We start from the raw sequence: 21,930 nt of genomic DNA, 5'->3' as shown, positions 1-21,930 counted from the left end.
ACAGCTCTTTCAGTGCAACTAAGGATCACTTGTTGAATCTTGAATAGCCACTCTTGGAAATCAGCTACACTGTATAATACACCTTCCATTTGAACCAAACTTAATGTCAAATAGACTTTTCCCACTGGGTGGCGCTGCAAGAATCCAGAGAGGGTATTAGCCCTACAGGACACATTGCCAAATTGCTTCTGGTGACAGTAAATCTCAGACTCTTAGAGAGGATGGTACAACCATGCTGGTGGGGTCCTGTACAGTTAGTAGAAATTCAGAAATCAATTGACTGAAAATAAAGTCACTGATTATCATCATCATATCCACTGTCTGCATTAACTCATTTAACCCCCAAATATCTGTTAAACACCTACCACATACGAGACACTCAGAGAAGTACCTCGAGGATTGCGAAGCCACGGACACAGCCGAGGCCATTCATCACAACTCTGGGCTGTGCAGCTGACTTTGCCTGCTGTGTGTTCAGAGTAATTAAAAGGAAGGAAAGCACAGAGCCTGGTTTCCAGACGTTGTCTTCTCATGGTATATTCAGGATGCCCTAGTTAACGCAGTCTACATTTGAAGTCAGGATACTTCAAACTAAATCAGTTCAGTACAAATTTACAGGCATTGTTTTAGGGGCTGAGGAAACAAAGACACAAAACAGCCAACACACTTGTTCGGGGTGCAGACACATGCATAACTAACTGTGATCTAACATGAAAAGGCCTTCGAATAATGAAATCAAAGTGCTTTGGGAAAACAGGAAGGTGTGTCGAATTCTGTAGGGGTTTTGTAGAAAAGGTTGAAATAACCAGAGGGAGATATCATTTGGTTGGAGTATGTTAACCTAGAGTTAACCACAATTCTAGTTAAACACAATATTCTGGCCAATAAAGTGACAGAATTATTAGAAAATTCATAGATAGGGAGTTTTTAAGGATCAAAAACTACTCATTACGAATGCACCATATGCAAAAAGCTAAACTATGCTGTGAGAGACAAAGAAGGTATTTTGTCCTCACACTGAGCTTGCAATTTGCATTGAGAGGCAATGGCATAAACGAATAAAAACCATATAAAAATACAGAAAAATGCAATAAGCACATCAAGGATACGATTAATTGAAAAATGAGTGGTAGAACATTAACTATGAAGCATTGAGGAAAAAAAGTTGCTATAGGTTCTAATAATCTATAGGGCCTTCAATTTTCTTGTATGCAAAGAGGAAAATTATGAGTTTGGTTGGTTGACGGTCAAAACCAAAGTCACAGAGATGGGGCAGCATGAGATACGGGAAAGAACCTCGGTCAGAGTTGGAAAACTTGAGTCCCTCCTGAGGCTGGCTCTGCCACCAAGTACCTGTGAATTAAAAGGACTCGTTTCGTGTCTGTGGCCCTGAGCTCTCTGCTGCTGAGGGGAGGCTGAGTGAGGAGTCTCCTCCCCACTTGCAGCTCTTCCACTGTAGCCATTGTCTGCTCACTACCCCCAAACCAAAACACCCCTTCTCATTCGCCAAGGGCGCTCCGGGGCTTTAGAAGCTGTGCTCTTAAACCAAGCTCACAAATGCAGGACCCCGGGGCTGCGTTGTTCCTACAACTCCATCTCAAGTCAGCTTTATGTTTTGGACTAGCAAGTGCAAGGTGTGTGACTACAGACCTAGAGTTCCAACGACAAAAGGATTTACGATGCAGCTGATAAGGCCCAAGCTTCAGGACTCATCCCTTGCCCAGGCCCTTTCCATGACCCTGAGGGCGGCCTGACAATGAATGCACGTGGTCATATGTTTTTGTAAAAATCTGTAAAATTAAGCTATTTCTGCATAATTTTAAGAGGATCCCATCTCCAAATTGTCCAAGCTGCAGGCTCCTCAAAATGTGGATCCACTCTGGTCCCCATAAACTTCCGAGTTTCCTGTTGCCTTACCAAAGGATGCACAAACCAACAAAGGAAACCTCCTAAGACATATCCTTGTTGGCCTGGTATGAGGGAAAGAGGAAAGAAGACTTACATCTTGGTATGTTTTTCTTTCTTTCCCGTTTGTTCCTTCCTCGGTGCCAGCCCCTTAATGGAGCGCTGATCTCTGGCGCTCATCCCCCCTGTCTGCTCTTTCAAGGCCAGTCACAGTGGACCGGGGTTTTATTTACTGGAATCTACTTACTTTATTTGAGGCTTAAAATTTGTAGGACACTGTCCCGTTTTTTTCCGCAGGTCCTTAGAGACTTGATGGTATCGAATAAACAGGTCCTAAAGTCATCCGGGCGCAGGCTCAAACAGCAGAGGATTCTTTAGAGACAGAGTGCCCTGTCCAGAGGAACACCCGTCGGCGCGCCAGGAGCTGTCTGGGATCTGCGCTGTGGCCGCACCAGCAGAGATGGCTTTCTAGCAGCACGCCCAGGAGGGCTGGCGCACGCCGGCGGGGGGCGAGGGCTGGGGGAGGAGATCGGAAGGGGAGAGGCGTTTGGAGCATCCCCTTTTTTAGAAAGACTCAGTGTCTCCCCGGACAGCTGTTGCGGTCACCCCACAAACTTCAGAGGCGCCCTTCCTCTAGGAGCGCGCCTCTCCGCGCCAGCCTCGCCTCCCCGAAGCTCCAGCTGGGGCCTGGCGCGCCGCCTGGCTGGCGCGGCGCTCGCTCGGGGGCCGCAGCGACCCTGGCTCCAGGCCCGGCCTCGGCGGCGCAGCCTCCGCTCTCCGCCAGGGCCGCCGGCGGCTCCGAGGACTCGCGCCGGCGCCCGGGTCGCCGCTCGCACGCCCCCAGCCCGCATCCCCTTCCTCTGGCCCTGAAGAGACAGCAGGCTGAGAGAGCGGGAGTGAGGAGTTGGCGGCAGGTAAGGCTGGTTTCAGGTCACCTGCGATTCCAGTGGGAGGGCGCGCTGGGGACCGCGGCGGTAAGCAGAGGTGACGGAATTTAGGGGTGGCTGTGGGTCCGAAGTGAGGATGCGGAGCGGCTGGTGGATAAGGAATCGTCCTGGGACGGAGAAAGGGCCCCGGAGCTGACGGAGGGGCTGCGCCAGGGCCCAGGCGGGGTCGGTGCGCCAAGGGGCGGCGGGCCAGCGTGGCGGCGGGGCGCGATCCCACCCCCTCCCCGCCCCCGCCGGAGCCCGGCGGCCGGCCGGCTAGCGGTTTGCCTCCTCGCGCACCCAGGAGCTTCGCTCGCCCTCGCCCTCGCGCAGGCGCAGCGGAGGCGGCGGGCAGCGCGTTTGCACTAGCCCCCCGGCTTCTGCTGGCTGCAGGTTCATTCGGCGAAGTCTCGGCGCAGACAGTGTGCGGAGGACCCGGCCGAGGGCATCTGCGCCCTCGCTCGCCACTTTCCGGGTGGGCCGCAGAAGGGCACGGGGAGACCCGGCTGCTAGTTTGGTTGTGGTGCTTTTGGGGAGGCATGGGCGACGCCTTTTGCTTGGGGCGGGAATCGTGGCTCTCCGGCTGCACGCAGCGTGCGTCCTTCCTTCCAGAGCCCGAGGGGAAAGTTGGCGTCGGGTGGCAGCCAGGCGCTGGCTGGCAGGGAAGCGCGGTGCCTGCAAACGCGCGCTCCCCGAGCGGGGCATCCCTTGGCAGCCTGGGCTTGGCTCGCTCAGGAAAAGCCTGGATTCGATCCGGCTGTGAATTGGAGCCCCGGGTGTTCCCTCCCGGCCCGCTGCCGCCGCGACCCGAGGGGACGTGTTACTGGGCCAGCCTGGCCAGTTCTCCTGCTCTCCGGACTTGTGCTCAGCCTCGGGGACGGAGGTGCTCTGCCTCGGTGCCAGCGCGCGGAGGGGACTTGACTGGAGGCCGAGCCGCGGCGTCTCGCTGCAGCCTGCAGTCCAGAGCCCTGGACGGCGGCGCGCGCCCCGCCACTGCGGCCGGGAGGTCCCGGGTGCAGCGCCACGGAGACCCGAGCTAGACAGGCGGACTTGCCGCCTTTTAACCCCTAGGGAACCCATAATAAAAGGCAGGTGTCTCCACGAGGACTCTTCGTTTTCCACCCAAACTCCTCCCAGAGGGTTACTTTAAGTCTCAAGTTTACCTGGAAAGGGTTCTTCTGTGACTATGCGTGTGGGGGGGGGGGGGGGGGGGCTCCCTAACGGGCAGGAAAACGTTGAGAGGGAGGTAGAGGAGAGGAGATGAGCCCCCTTCTGGGTCTGGTGCTGCTATTGTGTAACCATGGCAACCGCCAGGGCAAGTGTGGTCAGAGCCTTCTGGGTTCCGCACGTGGACAGAAAACTATGAAGGGTGGGGAAAGGAGAGAGCCACATGTCATTACTCCAGTGCCGCCTTCCCTTCTCCAGCTCCGAGGCCAGACAGCGGGGAGGATGACCAGGAAGAGTCGGGATTGGAAGTCAGCAGCCCCAGCCCCACATATTGCTGTAACTCTGTCCAGCCTCGGAGTCGCTGAGGCTTGCCTGATGAGCTAAAGCTGGCCAGAGGAGCCACTGCTAACAGACTACAAAGTGATGGTCCCGGTCAGGGAGATGGGAAAAGACCTTGGTTCTTGGAAGAGAAAGGCCAGGATATACAGGAAGGTGATGTGGGAAGAGAGAAGAATAGGATCAAGCGGTAGCCTAGAGACAATAAGACGGTACTGATCTGGATTGCCAACATTTCAAATGGAATTTGCCCATTTATGAAATGGAAAATTGGTGGAGAAGGGAAGGGATATTTCTCTAACACTTAGTGCATCCCATGGGCTTTGTACGTTATCACGATTAACATGCCCAACCATACTACACAAGGTGTTCATTCCTTTTTGCTGGATGGAAAAAGGCAGACAGCCAGAGTTAGAAATGGGTGACGTCCTCCTCTGGCCCTTGCAATCTTAACCAAGAATTATAACTTTTGAAAATAGTATTGATGGTTAGGGGAGTGGACAAAGCAGTTGTTCTCATTTTAGAGATGGGAATGAGATGTCAAAGTGTGAATTGATGTGTGCAAGTACAAGCTGGTGAGGGGCAAAGCCGAGACCGGCACTGTTTTAGCTGCATGTGGAGCAACTTTCAGGGACTTCAGGCCACTTTCCGTGACCTCACTGAAAGGGACGAGCTTTCTAAGATCATTTTGATGCTGTATCTGTACATTATCATTTGTAGGGGAAGAACACTCACAAATTTAAACGGGATCAGTGGTTGAGGATGCATATGTGCCATCGAGTCTGTAGGCCGTGAATCACATGGACATGATATTAATCATCTATATTTATACAGTTCTTATTGTACCTTATGGGAATTGTTAGTGGCTTTAATAACGTTTCTAGAGGAAAAATGAAAACCAAAGAAACATATTTTGTCAAATGGTAACCCCACGGCTGTGTTGAGAAAATTTCCTGAGCTCAGTAACGATTTCCTTAGTCTACTTTACTGCTTTCATGACCTGAATCCCTCAAAAATGACTTCCTGTTTGACCACCACTGGTTTCCCTTTCCAAGACTCTGTTGTCCGCTCCCTTCGTAGGACTAATGCTGTGACGCCTGTCACTTTCCTGCTGAGTCTCTGAGAAGGGAGACCAAGAAACACTGGGGCAATGCAGAGTGTTTTGGAATTCTCAGCAGACTAGAATCAACATGAGCAGAAACTAAGGGTAAAAGGGAGATAAAGAATTCTGTGGCTTTTCTTTTGCCTTCTTGTAGAATTGCCTTTAATGAATTTTGATTTCTAGTTTTTCATGAGAAAAATGCGCAAAGATGAACTGAATATTTAATCTCTTTTTGTGTGTGTGGGGAGGGTCGGTAAGGGTGGGACTGGGAATTGTTTTTGCTGGCAGAGAAGGTCAGGAATATAAACAATTACAAAGGCAGAGGAAGCACATGTACTGTTTCCAGTGATAGGGTATGGGTTTAAACTGGAGTCACTGAGCTGGCTTACTCTCACATCTTTTCTTTTCCAAATCTAGGAAATACGTTGTTTGGGGTTGCAGTTAAATGAAGACAGGCCGTTTCATGATGCCTACTTCTTATTCTTCATACTGTGTTCTCTTTCCATTGCATGGGCACTTGTGAACTACCATAAGGTTTATCACAGACCTGAAAGTGTTTCTGAAGATGTCTTCTGGAATTGGCAGGTATGTCTGTGGCCCAGCTTGTGTTGACTGCTTTTACAGAGTTCTTAGGTTAAATCCTCCCCAATCTTATGAAATATTCGGAATATCAACTTCCCAGTCTGGAGGGGACAACATTCCATTTGGTGCTGGTTTAATGAGTGTTAATATGTCTTCAGATGGTTTGTTATAGCTTCATGATTTTGGGCAAAACAAATGTGACTCTGAACTTTCCTGTTGTGTCTGGGAGATCTCATGCTTTGATGACATCTGCTCCTTGGGAAACATTCCTGTCAATTCACAAATGATTTATTGAAAGAAGAAGAGTAACTGTAGCTCTATTTTGAAAAGTTGCTATTTCTCTATTTAGGGCCGGCCCGGTGGCATAGTGGTTAAATTTGTGCGCTCTGCTTCAGCGGCCTGGGGTTTGCAGGTTCGGATCTGGGTGCAGACCTATGCACCACTCATTGAGCCATGCTGTGCCGGTGTCCCAGATACAAAATGGAGGAAGATTGGCACAGATGTTAGCTCAGGGACCATCTTCCTCAAGCAAAAAGAAGAAGATTGGTAAGAGATGTTAGCTCAGGGCCAATCTTCCTCAGCCAAAAATAAAATAAATAAGATTAACCATACATCCATTTGGAAAAGTTATTATTCTTTCTGTAAATAGCTGGAGCCGTATGGAGCACACAAGTTAAGTGGTAAGTATTTCAACACTCAATAACGTGTTCCCTGAAAGGAAAACGAAATATTCACATTTGTGAAATAAGTAATAATAACAATAACAGTATTGATTGACCATGGACAAAACTTATCCCATTCCTTCCTACCTCAAAACTTGGTGAAAAAATACTCCCTCGTTCTAAGAAACATTGGCCCAAATCCCTTTTTATTTTTACATCTTCATCACGCCTTTCAATCTAATGTTCTAAGTTTTCAATCATTTGTTTTCTTCCTTACTTTTGTCCTTGTTGATGATTCCTGACTAGATCATGAGAACCTTGAAGAAAGGAATTTGTCTTTTCTGACTTTTTATCCCTTCAGGTTAGTACCATGCTAAGCATATTTGAGATTCTTAGCACATATTGAAGTCTGATTAATTACGCAGTCAATAGAGTGATTTTGAATCTCTTCCTTGCCTATAAAAGATTTTATGCTTTACTTTCTCTGAGCTGTTAGGAAGGAGAGTTTTCTCTTATTTCTGAGTTGAACCTTGTCATAGAAAACAGTGGCGAGACGCTCAGGCTTTTATCGTAATACGTAACATCCAAGAGTGGTGTGATGATCATGTGAAATAGGGTATATAAGAATAGTTAGTAAAAAGTTGCATGCTACAAAGTTATGATTTTCTTGTGAAATTTTTTGTGTCTTTTAGAAAGACCCCGTTGAGAGATGGCAGCATCCACATCCAGGTTACTTCACCTTAACTTGAAGTACCTAAATAATAATTAGAAAGAAGATACAGAAAAAGCAAAATTGGCTATAAACAAGAAATACACCGATAAGCAACTGCAACACCTTTGAGATTATTTTGAAATTTCAGTAATCCTAATGAGATATACTTCAGTTATTAGACAAATAAATATGACATTAAAAAGTGAAGTGCTTCAAATCACTGGAATATATAAGGAATATACTGTTCGTACTGAGATTTTCAATAAATTTGATGACTTTTAATCTTTGTTAATATTTGATCATTTGTCTCCATGTCAATTCACAATATTTAATCATTTCTAACGGTCACGAACCAGGACATCTTGAACCAGCGTGCGAATCTTTCACTGGTAAATTTAGACAGTCTGTTCATTCTTTTACAAAGCTCAACCAACTACAGATGTCACCCTCCCATAGAAGTGTGCACAAGAAATTGAGATTTAGTGACCAAAGGCTCCGAGAAGAGTCTCTGCCTGTCTGATCGTGAACCTGTCATCCCTTTAAAGATGTGACATCTTCTGCTCCAGAGATTAGGAATGCCGTACTTCACGTCCCTGTTTCTTCTAGGGGGCATTTAACAGAATAACTTCAACATTTTGTTTTGAAAGCTGGTGGTTAATAATGTGTTCTGTGAGTGAGTTTTACTGGCAAATCACAGGAGAAACGGAAACATTTTGCTGTGTTTTTCTAATTAACTCGAATGAAGCATTGTGAAATGGGACTGTTACTGCTAACGGCAAAGTCAATTGCATAAGCAAGAGAGTCCCGATTACTGAGTATCTGAAAAGAAACATAGGGCAGGACTCTTGCTTTCGTGGAAAATAAATTGGGATAGGAGGAGAAGCTGACAGTAAGCTGCTATCAGATAAACGGCCACTGCGTGTCAACACGGAGTTCGGAAAATGTGTGCAGGGGCTGCCTCTCAGCACAGACCCCGCAGTCGGGTGGTGGTGGCAGGTCTGAAGCTGACTGGCGGCCCCTGAGTCACAGGTCTGTTGGAGCTGTGACTCACAGTTGGGGGACTCTTCCAGACATAGAGGGGTTCAGGTGCTCAGTGGCTGAAACGAATGACAACTGTCAGCTGCATGTCACAGAGAAGCCAGTGATTTTGTCCCCTCATAAGCAGCTCAGAGGGAGGCAGTTCTAGATCGGGGCAGTGTCAAGACTGTCATCAAAGGGTGTCTGTGTAGCGTGTTGACTTGTTGCCTAATGGGCCCAAGAGGGCACTCCCGGCCAGCACATCTAGGTTCAAGACAGGAAGAAGGAACAGAGCTGTGCCAACGGTGTCCTTTTCCCCTCTGATCAGGGAGCTAGAAGCTTTTCTAGAAACCACAGAGATCCACTTAAATCTCATTGACCCAACTTTTGTCAAGAGAAGCCTGGAAACGAGGGAAGCTGGGAGATTATTTCACTGCCCCAACCCCAAAGTGGAATTTCATGAGAGCAGAAAGGAAAAACTGGAGACAGAGTGAGCAATGAGCACGGTTTGCTTCGATCAGCACTTCCCCCGAAAGGGCGATTGGAATCAGCCCCTTCTCCCCATGTGCTTCGAAACTCTCCTGGGGTCTCGAAGCCAACCTGGCGGGGGCAGGACCTCTCCGTCCCCAGCATGAGGGGGTGGGGGGCGTTGCCGTTGGAGGCGCCGGTCACAGGCTGCAGAGCCCCTCGCTCACATTCTCAGCTTCTGTGACATCACACTGGGACTCGTGCCTTCTACCCTGGGCCGTAGCTTGGGAGCTCACTATCTCTTGAGCGACCGCTTTGGAGATAGGGCTCCTGGAGCCAGTGTTGGCGAGGGCGCCTGTGGGCGCTGGAGGTGCCGCCATGCCGCTCTCGCGGGCTGGCCGACCTCAGGGCCTGCTTCCCTGGATGATCCCGAGCCTGTGTGCCGCCCTCAGCGCAGTGATGCTGCTTGTCCTGAGTGGCCTGTTCTTTGCTTTCCCGTGAGTCTCCCACACAGGCCGGCAGGTTTCTGACAGACACAGAAAGAAAAAGAGATGATGATAACATGGAGCAGGGGAAGTGCAGAAGAGGGGCCATGGAAGGGAGGCTATTGTAGGCAGAGGGACCTGAACGCGCAAAGGCACCGAGGCATAGAGTGCTTGGTGCCCCTGGGAGCTGGTGGTGGTGGGTCGTGTTGGGTGACATCTGGTGGAGCTTCTATGGATCTGTCACTAGCCTGGATATTGATGGCAGGCTTGAAGGTCTGTGAGTCCTGACCAGGTGGACTGAGTCCTGGGGGGAGCTCAGGGCCTCCCGCAGATCAGGGCTGAGTCCTGCTCTGGTCTCAGTTGCAGATGGCTGCTCCAGAACGGCGAGTGGGTCTATCCTATTGTCACGGGCCCCCTCTTCGTACTCAGCTTCTGCAGTCTCATCGCCCTCAATGGGTCAGACCCTGGCATCCTACATCAAGGTGAGTTCTCGGCCCCTGGGAGAAGGAGGTAGCAGCCGAAAGGCTCCTGCCTGCACGGATGATTCCTAACGTGCTCCCCACTCCCCTCCCGGGCCTCAAGACCCCTTCTCCCCCCTCCTCACCTGCGTGGGCCCTGCTTCTTTGCTTCCTGACCCAATCCGCCAAGATGTGGGAAAGAGAATTCTGGAGGTTTCCAGTTACCCTGGAGGGGAGGGCGGGGCAGACCAGGGAGAGAAGCCCGGTATTGACAACCACTCAGTTCTCTTCTTCCTTCCCACTGCACACACTCCTGAAAGCATCAGTCCCAGTTGCGAAGGCCTGCGTCCTAACAGAGCTCCTCTGGCTGCAAATTACCTTCCCTTGGGCTGCCAGCGTCTCCCAGTTCGGTCAGCCAGCCGAGTGGGGACCGGTGATTCCCATGCCCAGCTCCTCCCCACCCTTCCTGGAGCCGTGTGATGCTGCGGGGCTGCCCCCACCCCTGCCAGCAGCAGAGTGATGGAAGGGCTCCTGCTGCTGCCCAATCCTCTTCCCATGCCAGGCTCCAACGAACTGGACCCCATGATGATGCCTGTGGTGTGGGTGAACCACATGGCCTTCCACCTGCAGTGGTGCCCAAAGTGCCGCTTCCACCGCCCGCCCCGGACCCACCACTGCCCCCGGTGCAACATTTGTGTGGAGGTGAGCACCCCTCTCATCTGCCCCCCTGCCCCCTCCCAGCCCTGCCCTGAACTCGGCTTGGGCCAAGAGGCCCATTGACTCCGGGTGCCCGTGGCAGGTGTGAAAACACTACCAGGACTACAAAAGGCCAAGGGTGGCAGTAACTCCCAGGCACTCTTGGTCACTCATGCAGGTCACTGCGTCTGTGCCTGCTGCTGTCCTGGGAGGCTGGCCCTTGCCCACCCAGGTGCTGACAGGCACAGGTGCATCCACATCTATGCTTGCCCTGTCAGGCCAGGGGGAGGAAAGGCACCCGTGTCCTACCCCAGGCCTCACTGACACTAGATGCCCAGGGGGCCTATGGCCGGCTGCAGATCTGGCCTGGGGAGATCCGCCTGTCCTCTTCTGGGGCTCCAGGCCCGACAATCTTCTGGATTCTGAGAGCTTGTCTCTCCTGTGTCTAGCCTGCCAAGGTTTACAAATGTGCTGTCTTCTCTCCTGCTTACAACCCAGAGAGGCTGGGGGGTGCGGGGGGCTGTGTCATTCTTACTCTCATTCAGTGGATGTCAAAACAGAGGTCCTGCTGAGGGTACAGCAGGAAGTGTCCCACAGAAGGCTAGGCGCGCCTTGTCTCTAGAGGCCTCGTGTCAAGTGACCTTGAGCCACAGAGCCCGAAAGCGCTCTCACCACAGAAACGCCAGCGCTAGCGACATTGTGCCTCAGGTTTAGGGGCGTTGGAGGCTGGGCCACGGTCAGGATCTGGAGGGCGCCCCCTCTCACTCTCGCCCAGGACTTTGACCACCACAACAGGTGGGTGAATAACTGTGTCGGGCACCGCAATTACCGGCTTTACCTGCTGCTGGTCCTGTCCCTGTGTCTATACACTCTCGCCGTGCTGGTCGCCTGTGTGATGGTCCTGGTGCGCACGACCCACCTGCCCTACGGTCTGGACAAGATCATCACGTATCCACCAGGCTGGGGGCCCACTTTGGGTGAGAGGAGGAGGGCTGGGAGAGCCCAGGTGTGGGGGCAGGGGGCAGGGTTCAAGGCGCGGCTCCTTAGCTCCAGCGCAGCATCGTGGTGGCTGTACCCGCCGCCGGCTTCCTGGTGCCTCTCTTCGTGCTGCTGCTCATCAAGGCCTGGTCGGTTAGCAAGGCTGAGCGCTCCCACGAGGGCAAGGTATGTGGGCCCGGGGGAGCCAGGACACCGGGCTGTGGGCGGTCCCCTTGTCCCTCCCGGACCTCCGCAACTTCCACTCTTCCTCCACCGCCCTGGTCCTCATGGCCTGCCCTCCCTCGAAGGTGCCTCCTTAGCCCTTCAGACCCTGATTCAGCTCCTGTGGTGCCTCCACTGGGGCTCAGTGTCACTCTCCCGACTGGGTGCCCTGCGTCCAGGGCCTCCTGTGTGCCAGGTCGCGCATGCAGTATTTTGAGCGCTGTGCGCAGTGGTGAGTAAGGCTCCATCCTGTGCTGGTGGTGATGAGGAGCCTGAAGTCAGAATAACTCCCGCCAGAGGCTGGTGAACACTGAGAGAGGGGCCTGACCGCTCTGTGCAGCACAGACTCAGAGAGGGAACGGAGAGTTCAGAGAGGACCGCGGTGGAGAGGTTTTGGGTGGGCGAGGGCAGAGGGGAGGGCATTGCAGGTGAGGGGCACAGCTTGCCAAAAGGCAGGGATGCCCGAAAGTGTGCGGACTGTTGACGAGATGGTGACGAGACAGTTGTAAATGGAGCAGAAAGTGGATGGGAAATGAAGTGGCCTCCTTGGCACTGGCCAGACGGAAAAGGCTCGGAACGTCAGGTGGAGAAATTGAGTCTTGGGACCAGGAACCTGGGAGCCACGGCAGGACTCCTTTTTTTTTTTTCTGACATACGGTAAAATTCACCTTTTTTAAGCACCCGATTCTATGAGTGTGGGCAAGCACAGACAGTCCTGTAACCACGACCATAATTCAAATTCAGAACAGTTCCGTCAGCCCCCAAATTCTCTGACGGTCTTTTGCAGTCAATATGTCTACATACCTGCTGCCCCTGGCAACCACTGAGTTGTACTATCCCCATAGTGTTTCTCTTTCCCGAACCTCCTGTAAATGGAATTCACAGACTTTTGAGTCTGCTGTGTTTCACGTAGCAAAATTTATTCAAGATTCATCCGTGGTGTTGCCTATATGAGGAGGTTCTTCCTTTTCTTGCTGTGTACTATTCCATCCTATGGATATACCTATGCATGCCTTGTTGATCCATTTGCCAGTTGAAGGCTATTTTGGTGGTTTCCAGTTTCTGGTGATCATGAAATGTGGTTCTAAACATTCGTGTACAGGCCCCTGGACATGTTTCCACTTCTTTGTTGATAAATCCTTAAAGGCGGCCTTGCTGGGTTGTATGGTACCGGAATGTTTCCCTTTGTAAGCCACTGCCCAATTGTCTTCCAAAATGCCTGTACCATTTGGCATTCCCACAAGCAACGTATGAGAATTCCAGGCGTTTCTCCACTTTCACTGTCGTTTGGCGTCGTCAGGTCTTCTGTGTTTTGTTTCCTTACTTTCATCTAACGAATGTGTGGTGGTATCTCGTTGTGGTTGTGTCTGCGTGTTCCTAATGACTGATGATGCTGAGCATCTTCTCGTGTTCTCGTTTGCCGACCGTCTATCTGTGATTTGTGTCTGTTCCAATCTTTTGCCCATTCAGAAAAATTGTGTTGTTTTCTTCTTATTGAGTTTTAAGAGTTCTGTCTGTATCCTGGACTCAGATATGTGTTTTGCAAATATTTTTTCGCAGACTGTGGCTTGTCATGTCATTTTCTTTACAGCGTCTTTCAAAGATCAGAAGTTTTCGACTTGGTGAAGTGTCATATCAGCTTTTCTTTTAAGGATTGTGTCTTTGGTGTTGTAATTCAACAATCGTTGCCTAAGCAGACATCCCCAAGATATTCTCATATGTTTTCTTCAAGAAGTTTTCTAGTTGTAGATTTTCTGGTAGGCCTCTGAATCATTTCAGCTTAAATTTTGTATCTGATGCAAGATATGAGTTGAGATTTATTTTTTTTGCGTATGGGTTGTGCCACCACCTTTTGTTGAAAAGACCATCCTTTTCCCATGGAGTTGCCTTTGCACATTTGTCAAAAACCAATTGACTCTATAGGTTTGGGTGTCTTTCTGAACCCTCTCTTCTTTGGCCGATGCCACACTGGCTTCATTAGTAACTTTCTATTAAGTCTCGAAATCACTCAATATGAGGCCTCCAACTTTTTCCTTCTTTTTCAAAGTGCCTTTGGCTGTCCTAGTTCCTTTGATTGTCTTTATAATTTTTAGAATCAACTTGTGAATTTCTATAAAAATGTTTGCTGAGCTTTTCATTTGGATTGCGTGGAACCCATAGACCAATTTGGAAATTGAACCATTTCACAACATTGTGTTTTGAATCCATGAACGCGGGATTCCTCTCCATGTATTTAGGTCATCCCTGATTTCCTTCATGAGTGTTTTTGCAGTTTCTAGTATAGATCTTGCATACATTGTGTTGGGTTTTTTCTGAGTACTTCACGGGTTTTTGTGTTACTCTAAAGTTTTTCAAATTTCTTTTCCATTTGTTTATTATTATAAGAAACCACAATGGAATTTTCTCTATCGGACTGGGATCTTGCAGTTTTGCTAGAGTCTCTTATGAGCTCTCAAAGCTTTTTTGTTGATCCCACGTAGAAAAACACGTCATCTCTGGGTTAGAGCAGTTTCATTTCTTCCTTTCCGATAAGCATGTCTTTATTTTTTCCTTTTCTGACTACAGTGTCTTGGACCTCTAGTCCGGTGTTGAGTTGGAGGGGTCAAAGTGAACATCCTTGCCGTGGGTTTCCTGCGGCAGGACTATGGCCTGACTCCATGCAGTTTTAGAAAGACTGTAGTGGGCCACGTTGGTGAGGGGGGCCTGGTGACATTGAGACAGCTGAAAGGATGGAGGAATCCTCTCTGCCCACCACCTCTCATCCTTCCAGTCACCACTCCATCCCTCCATCCACCCATATTTGTTTGCCAGCTCACCTGTGCGTCGTCTGCTCAGCCCTGACTCACCAGCTCCCTGTGGTCAGCCTGTCTTCCCTCTCCACATTCAGTCCATCATTTCAGCCTCTCTTGGGCAGCACTGTCCCTTTGCACATCCTGTGCTTCTTCAGTCCTAGGTCAGGCCATAGGCCTGCCCTCCCTCCACTGCTCAGAATGGGGGTCTCCCATCCAGGCTCTCCAGCCTTGAGAAACGGAAATGTGGTCTTCTCTTTGACATTCACCAGGCACTCTTCCCCATCACCTGCAGAACCCACTCAGGTGTTCCTCACACACCTCCACTTCATTTCCTTCCCACCTGCCTCCCCTGACCACCACTTCTGCTGGGCCGCTTGCTTAGTGGTTGATATAGCAAGGGCTCTGGAGCCAGTCCACGTAAATTGAAATCACGGCTGCACAGCATAGCAGCAGGGAGAGTTTGGGCATGTGACTTATTCACTTGGTGCCTCAGTTTCCCCATCTGTAAAAGGAGGTCGAGTGGGTTACTTTGGGTAAGACACGTAGCACAGCGGCTGATATAAGTAAGTGTCCTATACGTCGTCGTTATTGTTACTGTTCCTTCCCATCATCGTTTACGCATGTTCACGTCTCTCTCATCTTCAAAACAAAGCAAACCTCCAATCACATCACCGTCCTCCGCTCCACATGTCCTACTCTCCCCTCAGCACAGCCGTAGTTCCTGAGAGGGTTGTCTGTGCTCATGAGTGCCATTCTGCACCTTCCTCAGCCCACTTCAGCCTCTGTCCTCACTGTCACGCTGATTCTGCGCCCTCCAGGTGGCCAAATCTAGTGTGCGGTCCTCAGACGGAAGTTTCCGGGCTGCACTCAGCCCCCACCTGAGGCTGAGGGCGCCTGCCGTGGCCGTGCCCGGCCCCTCAGGCCCGGCTCCCCCTGCTTTCCTGGCTGCTGCTCCTCTGCCTGCACCCTGGAGTCTTGGCCTGGTTTGCCTGCTCTTCGCTCTCATCCCCTCTCTCTGCTGCTCTCCCTCCCCAGCTGCCCTCCTCTCCCTGCAGGTCACAGTTGGCTCTATTGTTTGTGGGGTGTCCTCAGTCCCCACTGATGTCTGGAAGGTTGTTGAGGCCCCAAATATTTGTAAGCTAACGAGTGAAACTGCAGACAAAGGAGTGCATAAGGCTCTGGGATAGAAGGGGAGAGAGAGAGAGAATCCTGGAGCGCTAAGCCCTGGGGAAGAAGGCGCCAGAGCAGAGGCCGCAGGGAGGTGGCAGGAGATGGGGCAACGAGATGCCCACCTTGGTTTTGGTCCTGCGGACCGTGAGGACATTTGAGACTCACAGTTGGGGCAGGAGACACAGGGCTGGAGCCAGTGAGAGAGGACAGTGTGGGAGCTCGGAGCTGTGGGTTCCATTCACGGCTGATTGGTCCCCTGTGGGAAGGGGCAGGTCCGCTAGCTCTTAGTCAGTCCTCGTGAATCCATCCAACAGTTATCACTCCTTTAAGCACCGAGCAAGCAACGTTCTCCTCTGCTGCGTATACATCTCAGACATCAAAATGGATTGCTCTACATTTGAAATTTTGATAGTAAATTTCCCCTAACTCTGTTCACCATTTAGTGTCCCTTAAATGCTTTCAACACCTTCAAGAAGGCAGGACTCAAACTCTCCCAGTGCTTAGTGTTGCTATATGGCAACCATGGGAACTTCTGGAGCCCTCTTGACTTTTCCTGCCCCAGGGCTCAGCTGTCCTGCATGGAGTCCTGGCTCCTTTTGCAGGAGTATAGTTCTGAAGATCAACACCTTTGTGACAGGGGCAGGGCTCAATGCGAGCTGGCGATGAGCAGAGGTGCTCCTGGGACACTTTTGGTCGTGACAGACATTTTGTAGCCGGGGCTCTTGTATTCGGGGTGAGACTGGGCCTGCCCTGCGGAGGAGGTCGGAGCTAGGTCGATGGGTGGAGGGCAGGGAGGAGCAGAGCCTGGTCAGCAGTGTCCAGGCAAGGACTTGACCTTTGGGCCTCACCTTTCCTGCACTGGGTGCTCAGGACGTGGCGCCCAGATGTCCAGGGCCATGTGAGTGTGGTTAGGAGAAGTATGATTGGGCCCCAGCCAACTGCCCTTCCAGAGAGTGAAATTCAGTGAAGGCACAAGTGTGAGAATAACTGAGAGCTGGGAAAGCAGAGAAGGGGCAGCGGGGGGTGGACGTGTCTTGGAGCAGTTTCGTAGCAAACGGGTCGATGTGATAGTGTGTTTTGAAAGAGGCGGCAGGAGGATGTGTGTGGCCAAAGGAGGCAGAGAGGGGAGGAGGCTGCCAAGGGGGTGCCGGGTGAGGGGAGGATCCCTGAGACGGCAGGAGACGGGGTGCAGCGCCAGGGGTGGCCTGGAGAGAGCTACTCGGACGTGGGTTGGGGGAGGCCTTGGCTGACACTCGCGGCTTCTGTCCCTTGGGGTCTTGCTGCAGCCCTGGGCTGAGCTGACGGGCTCAGGGTGGGGAGTGGTGGTGGCCGTCCCGGTCCTGCTGGATCTGAGCTCTTCTTCCTCCCCTTGCCCCCTCCAGTACCAATACCTGCATCTAAACAACCCTTTCGACCTTGGCTGTGCCAGAAACTGGTGTTTCACAATTTTTGCGCCACGAGGACCCAAGTGAGTTGGCACAGCAGAGTCCCAGTGGTGACCCTGAGGCTGGTGGGGTGAAGCTGGGATTCTCATCCGAGAAATGGGGCAGAGGGCCCGGCAGCCTGGATGCGACGGGCCCCAGCTCCCCTGCACGGACGAGCTGGTGCTTTGTGCTCCCCAAGCTGAGGGGGACCAGGCCTGGAGGGTTGCGACCCCTTCCATCTGGCTTGTGCTCCCCAGGTACATGGCCGAAGCCGTTGGGCTACAGAGCGCGGTGGGGCCTGAGTGGGTGCCCATGCAGACCCTGCACTGCTCGAGAGGCCCCTCTGGGCCCAGTCCTCCAGCCGTCCCCGGGCCAGGGGCTCGCCCCACATCCTGGTGGTCTCTGCACACAGGACGGCTCCCCAGGAGGAGTCGAGATCCTGCAGATCTCCAGGAGGTGAGGTGTCTGTGTGTTTGTGTGCGCGTGTGTGCGTGTGTGTGTGTGTGCATGACAAGTGCAGCTGCCTGTGCCTGTGTGTGTGATGGGCATCTAGATGGTGCGGATGTGGGGAGCTTGCATGGTGGTGGCCCTGAAGCTGGAGCACTGAGAGCTCTGAGGGAGGGGGCTTGTAGTCCCAGGAGCGCTGGGAAGATAGAGTCACAGGCCTCAGATCATGGGCGGATCCTGGAGACACAAAGGGAAAAGCCACACCACAACCTGCGTGGTTGGCCTGGCCCTGGCACCTCCCTTGGCCTGGTCCAGGTCAGCATGAAGGTGGTCCAGTGGTTTCTCATTTTTGGGGGGACCGTTTTTCCTTTCTTTCAAGGCAACTTTTAATCTGGAGCTGAGTGTATGAACCGTGTGGAAGTCAACCATGGGAATCGAGGGTGGATGGTGAATTCCCAAGCCCACGAGCCAAGGGCCCCTGCAGTGGCATTCTGTGGTGGCAGCCCACACCCATGCTCTGTGTGTGGGGGGTGGCATCTTGAACAGTCTCCTCCCAGCTGGTGGGCCATGGGGCCCGGCTGAGCCTGGGTAAGCCGCCTCGTCCACTCTGCATTTAGAGTGTCCCGCCGGCTGGCCCATGTTTCCCTGCTCCATGAGGCCGCAAATCAGCCTTGGTCTGCTCTCGCCATTTTGCTGGAGATGCCAGAGTCGACACCTGAACCTCACTCCTCTATCCGCGTGGAGGCTCTTGTGTCCTGTCCTGCCTACTCCGCTGGTGAATGCTGGATACCTAAAACCCATTGAATACCTCTTCCTGCCTCCTCCAACTGCCTTAACTCATATACACCAGATTCCACGGAGCTGGGGGACATGGGGCATTTGGGGCTCAGACAAAGACCCTGGGAGGAAGGGACCAAGGTAAAGTGGCTTTCCGTTCCTTGGCAAGACACGCAACATTTTTCTCATCCTTAAAATGGGCAACCCTAACAACCACAGCAGAGCTGGGGGTGATGATGGAAGAGAAAACCCAGCAGTGCCTGGATGTCCTCCCAGGGAAGCCTCACCTGGCCTCCATGCCCTCTGCTGCCTGAAGAGGGCACCACGCTGCCAATGCCCCAGAGTGGCCTGCTCTGGCAGTGCAGCATGGAGCCTCCTGGGTAGCTTGGGGCTGGCCCTCAGGCGAGGAGGGGGCCCTCAGGGCCTCATCCCTCGGGAGGTGGAGTCCGCGTGTTGCCCATCACCGTCCACCTGCATCTTTGGACCGTTCTTTCACACCCTCCTAGCTCCTCCTCTGAGGAGTCAGCGCTCTTTTCACGTCCTGTCCTTGGAGTGCCCTCAGCTCTGTGCTCTTGCTGGCCTTAGGGGGCAGGGAGAGGGCAGTACATCAAACTGTGGCTCCTCGTGGCCAGGGTGACCCTGTATGGGAAATGGGGCATCTGCTGGAAAGCTGATGAGTGAGTGGTGGGTGCTGGGTGCCACCATGGTCCCTGTCGGCAGGTTGTGGTGACATTTACACTCAGCCATATCACTTGGGTTGCCAGACCAACTGTGGTTACATAGGCAGATGAATGTTGAACTCATCATCCGTGTGATCTTGCCACCCTGGAGTTTCAAGCTCCTCCTAGAGGATGAGATGGCATCCTCTCCTGGCACCCTGCTCCGGGAAGTGGGTGGGGGGAACAAGGAAGGATGTCGGCAGAGGCAAGGCAGGCGTGATGTGTGTGTGTCTGTGGTGTGCGTGTTTGTGTGTGGGCAGGAGCTCATCCTTGGGACCGTAGCCCCACCTGGGGGAGGTGGGTCACCTCTGTGTCAGGACGTGGCTCCAGGTCTCCAGATAATTTACCCCGCCAGCTGCCCCTCCCTCCTCTTCCCCACCCTGGCCCGTGGTGGACTCTGGTCCCCTCTGTGTCTGGCCCAGCCTCACCCATGCCTCTTGTTCTGGCTCTCTGGGCTGAACCCCAGGGACTCCAGCTCTCCCGTGTCCCCTTTGCGTTGGGGTCAGGGTCTCCCCGGTCTGAAGCTCCCTTGGGGTGCAAGCATTTTCTCAGCTCTCATCCTGCTGACCTCAGGGTTGACCCTGGGTTCTGGGGAGGGCTGTAGGATCTTCCTGACATACAGAAAGGCAGCCCAATCGTGGCCTCTTTAAATGGCTTCTGTTGCCACATTGAAACTTCTGGGGGCCTGCATTTCTGAGTCCTGCTAAAGCAGCCTCATCTGTCTGGGAAGCCCGAAGTCCATGGGCGCATGAGACACAGGGAGGACACGAGACCTTTTGAGCCCCCGACCCCAGGTGTACTGTGTGGTGCCCAAATCTGTGTGGGCCTCCTGTGTGTGTGTTCCGAGGCACAGCGCAGCCCAGGCTGCCCACCACAGAGAAGAGGTGCTCAGGCCCACTCCCAAAAGGTGTCCTGGGGGTGTCTGTGCCTGAGCTCCATGGGAGGAGGATCCAGGACCCTGGGACAGGGCCGGGAGGTTGATGTTCATGAAAGGGCTGGCTGTAGGAGTCTCAGCTGCTGGAGGCCGTGCTCTGCAGGAGGCTGAGAACCCCAGGGTCCCCCAGGGTCTGGGACCCCTAGTCCCGCCCTGCCCTGCTGCCCACCCCTCCACTGCCCTGCCTGGTTCAGAGCCGGGTGCCTGGTCATCAGGATGGCATCGACTGCTTCCCTGCCTCCTGCTATAAGGGGGACTCACCCAGCCTCAGGCCAGCCCTTCCAAGTCCTCATCCACGTGTCAGTCATGTCCCCCAACAGCCTGTGTCTCAGTTGCCCCACCGGGCAAGGACGTAACTTTCCTCTGACGCTGATAGGTGGCCATGACCCCTCCTGCTCTGGGATGTTGATTCTGGCTCTTTGTGGTCCCTCCCACCAGAGAGTTCTAGGATTTCTTTAGGAAATCCCCTTCATTCAGCCTCCTCCGCCCCTCGAGGGCTAAGAGGGCCCTAGCCCACCCCCTCCTCTGACTCCCCCACACCCTCTCCGCTGAGCGCTGCCCCCATCCCCAGAGATTCTCTAGTGCCAGGCTGGAGGCCTCAGCTGAGCTGCCTCCGCCTTCCCTTTCCAGCTCCTCCCCATTCATGCTAACCTGCCCTTGATTCCCACACACGCCCCTCGAGGATCCTCGCCCACTGAGGGGGGAGAGGTGTTCTCAAGTAAGCCAGGGGCAGCTACCGTTTTCCTAGGAGGAAAATTTAGGATTTTTCCACTTCTGAAGGATAGTTCTTGTTCCCTAGTTGTGAGCTAGTCATAGCTAATAAATGAAATTTCCTTCCGAAAGTGACACTTCAGTCATGGCCCTCATAACTGATGTGATTTATGCAGTTACGAAAGAGGACTCATTCTGATGGAAACTTTGAAAATAATCATTTGCCATGATAAGCAAAGGGACTCAATCAAGGCACTTTGTGTGTCTAACTAGCCTGCAGGGTATCTAGTTTTACTAATTTTTCAATTATTTTATTGAGTTCACAATGGTTTATAACATTGTGTGATTCCGAGCGTCCGTTACTATGTATCAGTTTCTGTATACGCTTCACCGTGCTCACTACCACTACTCTAATTTTTATCTGTCACCGTCTACATGTGCCCTTCTACCCCTTTTGTTCCCTTCCAGCCCCCTTCCCCTCTGGTCACCACTAATGTGTGCTTTTTTGTCCATGTGTTTGTTGATCTTCCACAGATGAGTGAAATCATCCAATATTTGTCTTTCTCTGTGTGTCTTATTTCGCTTACCGTCATACCCTGAAGGTCCATCCATGCTGTGGCAAATGGGATGATTTTCTCTTTTATGCGGCTGAGTCGTAGTCCGTTGTATATACACACCTCGTTGTCTTCATCCATTCATCTTTAGAAGGGTACTTGGGTCGCTTCACGTCGTCCCTCTTCTGAGTAACGCTGTAATGAACATCAGGGTGCCTAAATCTCTTTGGAACGTTGATTTCATGTTCTTTGGATAAACACCCTGTAGTGGGACTGCTGGGTAAGATGGTATTTCTATTTTTAATTTTTTGGGAAATCTTCATGCTCTTTTCCATAGTGGCTGCACCAGTTTGTAATCCCAGCAGCAGTCTATGAGGATTCCCTTTTCTCCACATCCTCTCCAACATTTATCCTTTTTTGTCTTGGTAATTATAGCCTTTTGGACCAGGGTACGGTGATATCTGATGGTAGTTTGATTTGCATTTCTGTCCTAAGTAGTGATGTTGAACACCTTTTCCTGTCTGCTGGTCATCTGTGTATCTTCCTTGAAAAATGTTCAAATCCTCTGCCCAATTTTTGATCAGTTTTCATGTTGTGTTTTTGAGGGCTTGTACGTATTCTTGATATATTTTGGAGACTAAACTCTTGTCAGATAGATGATTTGCAAATGTTTTCTCCCAGTTGTC

At 52.1% G+C, this 21,930-nt stretch overlaps 2 protein-coding genes across 2 annotated transcripts; both read left to right on the top strand.

Moving 5' to 3' along the window:
- Positions 1–1,267: 1,267 nt before the first annotated feature.
- On the top strand, positions 1,268–7,674 carry LOC139081682 (uncharacterized). Its single transcript, XM_070608223.1, has 4 exons — positions 1,268–1,349; positions 2,236–2,819; positions 5,854–6,021; positions 7,373–7,674. The coding sequence occupies exons 1-4, from the start codon at positions 1,268–1,270 to the stop codon at positions 7,427–7,429; spliced, it is 891 nt and encodes a 296-aa protein (XP_070464324.1). The 3' UTR covers positions 7,430–7,674.
- A 1,449-nt stretch (positions 7,675–9,123) lies between these two features.
- Positions 9,124–18,376, top strand: LOC139081678 (palmitoyltransferase ZDHHC19-like). The gene is made up of 9 exons (XM_070608199.1): positions 9,124–9,374; positions 9,723–9,844; positions 10,383–10,522; positions 11,292–11,464; positions 11,575–11,680; positions 17,061–17,146; positions 17,360–17,558; positions 17,929–17,989; positions 18,167–18,376. Exons 1-8 carry the CDS (start codon positions 9,256–9,258, stop codon positions 17,956–17,958), a joined length of 975 nt encoding a protein of 324 aa, XP_070464300.1. The 5' UTR covers positions 9,124–9,255; the 3' UTR covers positions 17,959–17,989; positions 18,167–18,376.
- The last annotated feature ends 3,554 nt before the right edge of the window (positions 18,377–21,930 follow it).

This window comes from Equus przewalskii, unplaced genomic scaffold (genome assembly GCF_037783145.1).
Source record: "Equus przewalskii isolate Varuska unplaced genomic scaffold, EquPr2 ChrUn-5, whole genome shotgun sequence".
Taxonomy (NCBI): Eukaryota; Metazoa; Chordata; class Mammalia; order Perissodactyla; family Equidae; genus Equus; species Equus przewalskii.
This window is presented reverse-complemented; position numbering and strand designations above follow the sequence as displayed.

Excerpts from the sequence above, each read along its gene's own strand:
- LOC139081682 (XM_070608223.1), top strand. The coding sequence starts at position 1,268 with ATGGGGCAGCATGAGATACGGGAAAGAACCTCGGTCAGAGTTGGAAAA. Across the intron at positions 2,820-5,853 it reads GAGTGAGGAGTTGGCGGCAG|GAAATACGTTGTTTGGGGTT; the intron begins GTAAGGCTGGTT and ends TTCCAAATCTAG. Across the intron at positions 6,022-7,372 it reads ATGTCTTCTGGAATTGGCAG|AAAGACCCCGTTGAGAGATG; the intron begins GTATGTCTGTGG and ends TGTGTCTTTTAG.
- LOC139081678 (XM_070608199.1), top strand. The coding sequence starts at position 9,256 with ATGCCGCTCTCGCGGGCTGGCCGACCTCAGGGCCTGCTTCCCTGGATG. Across the intron at positions 11,465-11,574 it reads GGTCTGGACAAGATCATCAC|CATCGTGGTGGCTGTACCCG; the intron begins GTATCCACCAGG and ends GCTCCAGCGCAG. Across the intron at positions 11,681-17,060 it reads AGCGCTCCCACGAGGGCAAG|TACCAATACCTGCATCTAAA; the intron begins GTATGTGGGCCC and ends TGCCCCCTCCAG.